The sequence below is a fragment of the Strigops habroptila genome, chromosome 11 (assembly GCF_004027225.2).
Source record: "Strigops habroptila isolate Jane chromosome 11, bStrHab1.2.pri, whole genome shotgun sequence".
Classification (NCBI taxonomy): domain Eukaryota; kingdom Metazoa; phylum Chordata; class Aves; order Psittaciformes; family Psittacidae; genus Strigops; species Strigops habroptila.
The window spans coordinates 11,942,351-11,948,350 of record NC_046360.1 but is presented as its reverse complement, the minus strand read 5'-3'; the positions used below and the strand labels follow the sequence as shown (position 1 = coordinate 11,948,350).

General features: G+C 60.0%; 1 protein-coding gene across 4 annotated transcripts in view; it reads left to right on the top strand.

Moving 5' to 3' along the window:
• Positions 1-273: 273 nt before the first annotated feature.
• SRRM4 (serine/arginine repetitive matrix 4) overlaps positions 274-6,000 on the top strand; it is a 44,731-nt gene continuing 39,004 nt past the window's right edge. For 3 of the 4 annotated variants that reach the window (XM_030501375.1, XM_030501376.1, XM_030501374.1), the window contains exon 1: positions 274-553. In XM_030501375.1, coding sequence (XP_030357235.1) covers positions 423-553 — 131 coding nt within the window. In that variant the 5' untranslated portion in view covers positions 274-422. The remainder of the gene's footprint in view (positions 554-6,000) is intronic. The other variant, XM_030501377.2, reaches the window with a different exon arrangement.

Here is a 6,000-nt window from a genome sequence, read left to right as displayed (position 1 = left end):
GGCAAGGCGTGGGGGTGCTGCGATCCGGCAGCGAGCTGGTGGCAATTCCTTGCTAGGGAAGGTAATGATAGGGATGGAGTAAGGAAGGTGCTGGGCTCAGTGGAGACCCCAGGGTGGAAGCGGGTGCGCTGGCTGCCCCCGGCCCGGGGCGGGAGAAGGGCGCCGGGCCCCGGCTGCCCTCCGGAGCTGTCCTCGGGGCGCGGCTGCCGCGGGAGGCGGTGCCGGGAGGGGACGGACGCGGCCGAGCCCGGCCCCGCTCCTCTCGTCTCCTCTCCCCGCCTCGCCGGCACATAACGGGCGGGGGGCGGCTCCCGCACAGCTCCCGGGCCGGCGCCGCGCCGCGCAGCGGGATGTAGCGCTCAGCACCGCGGAGAGCGGCGGGGCCGGGCCGGGGAGGGCCGGGCCGGGGCTGGTGGGAGGTCATGGCCGGCGTGCAGCAGGGCGAGAAGCAGCTCTTCGAGAAGTTCTGGAGAGGCACGTTCAAAGCCGTGGCCACGCCGCGACCCGAGAGCATCATCGTGGCCAGCATCACGGCCCGCAAGCCGCTGCCCAGGTAAGGGCTGCCAGGGCACGGTGGGGGGGGGGTCGGGGATACCCCCTCATCCTGCCTCCGGCTGGGGGCTGCATCACCCCGAGCCCCCCATCACCCCCAATTAGTAGCTCCCCATCAGGAGGGACTGGAGTATCTTCTCCCCACTCCATGCCAGTTGGGTACTGGAGGATGTGGGGTCCCTCCCCATGCCTGGGGCAGAGGCATGTTGGCTGGCTGGACCCCCCCCCGGGTAGATGCTGTGCTCCCGAGGGGAGCAGGCTTGGGAAACTTTGGCTCAGAGGTGGTTGGAGCCCTGGAGCTGGCTGCTTCCCGAGAGGAGCCTGGAAAGCTCTAGCTGGGCTATGGAGGGGGGCTGTGGTGGGGGTCATTAGCCAGAAAGTGTGGCCACTTCCACCCCTGCCATGCAGAGCCCTGGGGCGTGTGTCCTGCTTGGTGGTTGTCTTGTTTATGCATCAATCCTTCACTAGGGACCACTGGGAAGGTGATGCTCAGGGAGGGGAACAGCCCCCCTCCAGCTGGACCCTGCCTTGGCGCAGGGGGAAGGCTCATGCTGCCCAGGGAGGCTGTTCACAGTCATGGACCGCGGCAGCTCCAGGTCTGGTGTCCCTCAGGTCCCAAAGCCAAACAGTCTCGGTTTGGCACGTCTAGTGCCTGCCTGCCCTGTCCCTCGTGTTCCCCGTCTTTGCCAGAGGCAGAGCAATGGCCAAACCCCACAAAACTAGGGAGAGGGGCTCCTTGTACGCACCGAGCCACTCAGCCAGGCTGTCGCATGGACAAGCATCCGTGTGGCTTCCTCACAACAATGCGCTCTCTAATTCAGACCAGTTTTATTTTGCTGACTGTCTCAATATTGGTTAAAAATATCCTCTTTGCACTGTTTTTATAAGGAAAAGAGGCTTTTGCTGGTTCTTCTCTCTCTTTGCTCTGTAATTCCACTGCTGGCTGCTCCTCACACAGTGTGGGGAGCACCCCAATGTTTCATGAGGGTGATGGGTCTCTAGGAGAGAGGGGCTCGGTGTGCAGTGGGCTGGGTGTCAGGCTCAGCCTGCACTAAGGAGCAGAGAGCTCGTGGGGAGCTGCTTTCTTTGCCTCCCGTGCTGGCAGAGGCTGTAAGCCACAGCAGCGACGGGAATGGGGGTCCCAGCACTCAAGCAATGCAAGGATCACTTCTGCCTCTGTGACCAAGCTGCCCAAGCATGAATTTTTCCGATCTCTCCTATTGCCATTAATCAGAGTAGGAAATTGGGAAAGGCTTCTAAAGGAGATGAGCAAACCTCGTTTCCAGGGACAGTGTTTGCAGGGCTTCAGCCTTCATGGGGGAGAGGAACCACCATGCCTTCCTCCTCCCCTGCATCAGGCTACAGTCAGCTCCCAAAGGGGCTATCAGCAGGCTGGGTGCTGGCTTGCACACACAATCTTTCCAGCTTGAACATGTCCAAGCAAGCTGTGCTGCTTAAATATCTCACAGTTGGAGATGTAATACAGCAGCAAATTAGGGCATTGGGGAAATACAGCAAGCCTGAGTACCGGGGATGATGCATGGCTCTAAGCAGTGACTGGGATTGCCGCAGGCAGCCTGGTCAGGCTGAGCTCCGCGGCTTGGAGCGTTGGCAACTCCGTTCTGAAGTTGAGGAAGGTGCATGGCTCTCTGGTTCGCTGGCAATGCCAGCTCCAACTGGAGGGGAACAGTCTATGTCAGGGTCAGGAGCTCTTAGTACACAACAAAACGGACCTGCCAGCTTGGCTTTGCTGCGCTTTGCACCTTGGCACCGGCAGATGCTGTACAACGGGGTCCCCAAGTAGGGGTGCGCTCCCTGCAGCCAGTCACAACACTGCCAGGTCCCCGTGGCAGGTCCCCAGTCCAGCTCCTTTTGTCTCTTTGCAGTGTGTGCTGCCGGCCGGGACAAGGGGATATTCCCTGTGGCGCAGCCATCTGCTCCACTGCCCTCACTGAGATGTTAAGGGGGTCAGCCCCGACAGGGCTCTCTGCTGCACTTGCCCTTGTGCCATAGAGGGGCTTTGCTGTTCAGGGGAGCAGAAGCCAAAGATTAGGGAGCAGAAAGAGAGATTTCCTGGCTCCTCTTGTCAGGGCTTGCATCATGCGGGGCTCTGCTGAGAGCCTGAGGCTGCTGTCTTGGTACAATCACACCTCTGAGATTCCAGATCTCACATTTACAAGGATCTCCCTAATGGGGTACACAGCGATGTTCCCAGCACCCTGAGCTGGCACCACGTTTGTAGCCCAGCAATAGCTAGAGGCGGGTTCCGGCTACCCATCCATGGAGACAACAGCCCCAAGGCTTGCAGCAGCTCCTCTTGGAGCTGTCTCTGTGCCTGGCTCCGCTCTGGGTTTGTTTTCCTGAAGGTTTTGCTGTGCTGCTGCTCGTATTGGCCTTTCTTCCCTGATGAAGTTCCCATCTAATTTAAGAGCAAATGAGTGTGAAGCCAGCAAGCAGAGTGCACTGGGGAGGAGACGGGGAGACCTGTTAGCCAAATGAAAGATTAAGATGACCATCTGGATTCCTGTTTTCTCCCACACTTGACAGCTGGTCCTGTGCAAGCTCCGCAGGTCTGTGCCCTGGATCTGGCCCCACACTTCCCGTAGCAGCGGAGGCGATGGCAGGGTTTCTAGGACAGTGCTGCCTGTCTCCCCATCGCTGGGCTGGCTGAGCCCGTGCCTTTGTGGGGTGCCATGGGGCTCAGCTGCGGTATGGGGGTCCTGTTGGGAACACCCACAGTGGGCATAGCCCAGATCCATCCCTACAGGGCATGGCTAAGAGCTCAATCCTGCATCCCTGTGGAGGCATGGTGGGGTTCCTGGGGGTAGAAGATGACTTTTTGTGTCCCTGTGTCATTCCCCACTACTCGAGCTGGCTCTGCCCTGTGCTCCATCCCTTGCCACCACCCTCCTGCTGGTCCTGGAGATAAAGCCTCTTCCCTCTAAACTGCCATCAAGCTCTCTGGGATGTTTGGAGGGTTAAAGCTCTGATAAACCCAGGTTCATCCTGGAACAAAAGAATATATTAATCCCTTCTCTCTCTGTCCTGCCGGGGCTGGGGGAGAATGGGGGGATGGGGTATTTACTCAGCCCCAAACACAGCTTTGTGCCCAGAGCAGGGCTCTGCCAAAGTAAATGGATTATTGACCAGTTTGCAATGAGAAAGGAAAAGCCGAGGTGACGGGGAAACGGGCTTTTCCAATTAACCTTTCCCCTCCGCAGGGCCCAGCGGGGCTTCGTGGTGCAGCTTCTGCCCTGGGGGGAGGACTGGGCAGGCGTGGGGCTGCCCTGTACTCACCTTTGCAGGGGGATTGCTCCAGCACAGGCAAAATCCCAGGGTGGGATTGGAGGGGGTTGTGTGCCCAGTGGGCTGGGGAGCGCTGGGGACAGGAGCCGAGGTGCCCTCGCTCCCTCTCGCTGGTCCACAAGGATGCTGCAAGCAGCTTTGGCTCTTGTGAACTGAAAACACTCTTTAAACACCCCGTTATAAGGTTCACCCAGTCTCAGCCCAGCCTTTGGGGGTGGCTATCACCACCATGCTGCAGCCTCAGCCTCACAACCTGGATCCCCTTTCCTCTTTGGGCTTTTGCCTGCACCTCTTCCCTGGCTGTCACCTCAGCCACAGCGTGGTGGCTTTGCACTCCATGGTCTGACTTCTCCCAGTGTTGCTGCATATTCTGTCAGCACCCAGCCAGGCTGGGAGATGCTCCAGGGTGCCCCCAGGGCGCAGAGCTGGTAGCAGTCCAGGGCACTGTGGGATGCTTTTGGGGTGTTTGAGTTCCCTTCTCCTACGCTGCCAGCTACAGCAGTGCGGCACAGGCTGCCCTGTCCCAGCACCCCAAACCCAGCCGAAATCCACATCTACATGAAGACCAAGGGCACTGCTGAGTGCGGGGGCTGCGGGTGCTGGTATCAGCTCCTGGGCAGCTGGTGATGCTGGATGAGCACCAGCAGTGCTGGGGGAAAGGAGGCTCCTGCATCCCTCCCTGCCAGATGGTCTAAGTGGGTCATCTCAGGGCAGTGCAGGGGATTTATGCTTTAACCCTTAATCCCCAGGATTGCACCATGCACAGAGGGAGAAGGGGGTTGCTGCAGTGGGATTAAACACAGTTTTGCTGCCTGGTTTGCCGCTATGGGTGATTTCGGAGACGGGTGCTGCTGCTGCAAACCTGCTGGGACAAGGGTGGCAGTGCTGGGGGTCACAGCACCCCAGAGAGGGCAGAAGGTGGCTGCAGCACCCCGGTGACTTCAGCAGTGACTTTTGGCCACGTGGAATGTCTCTGTTGAACTGGGGACCCAACCTCTGGGTTCCCGGCCACGTTTTGTTGTCCCCAATCCCTGCTCGTCAGCCCTTGGGCATCGGCATTAGGGTTTGCTGCTGGGGGGGAAGCACTCGCTGGCTCTGCCGTGCTGGTGGCCCCCCCTACTCCCGTTAATCCCCCCTCGTTGGTCGGGCATCTGCTGTGCGGGCAGAGGCAGGGCCGGCGCGCCAGCCCGGCTGCCATCTGCTCCCAACCAGCCCCAGCGCTAATGAGCCCATGGCCCCGGCCCAGGCGGGGGGAGAGGGGCTTGAATAGAAAAGCAGGGAGAGAAGAAAAGACCCTTCCTCGGAGGGGCTGTCAATAGGGAGGCTTTTGTCTGCCCCTGCCCTCCAGCTCCAGCTGGATGGCGGGGAGAGCTAATTAGACAGCTCGGGAGCTGCTGGGAGGCTGGGCTGAGCAAGGGGAAGAGCCTGCGGGACCCCCTCCCTGCTGCTCTCAGAACCTTCATCATCCTCTCTCCTCCTAGCCTCGTCCATCTGCCTGCCCACTGGGCTGGTGCTGGGGACCCTGCTGGCCTCCCTGGTGGGTTGGGGGACACTCTGTCCCCAGAGCGGTGGCCCCCCCAGTGTGTCTGGGAGATCGGGATAGAGGTTCCTGCCAAGGCCAGGTGGGATCCAGTGAGTGGTACGTGGTACATCTGGGCTCAGCACCCATGGGTGCTGTAGCCAGGCGTGCTGTGCCCCAGTGAGAGAGGGTGTACAAGCACCTAAGGATTTAGGGAAAGGGCCTTTGGAAGCCCCTGTAGGAACCCCAAACTCATGGATGGGGCTCTAAGAAGTGCCGCCTCTCCCCGCTGTACCCCTGCTGCGGTCACCTGAGGTTTTGCCACCTTCACCCCAGAAGCGAATGAGGAGCTGAAGGTTGTCTGATCTCCTGCCCTCCTCTTCCTCTTCAGATGAGAGATCAAACAGGTTTGATTTGCTTCCTTCCTTGATAAAGACCTTCTGCCCACTGGCAGGTCTTGTGGCCATTCTTGTTTCCTTCCATCCTGCCTCCATCTAGGACAGCCTGTCCCGCTGTGTCTTGTCCCCAGAGAGGGGCTCCGCAGGCCCCGCTCTCCCCTGGGGTCCCTGGCCTTGGGAGATTTCTCCTTCCAGAGGGCCATGGCTGGATCTGAGCCCTCCTCT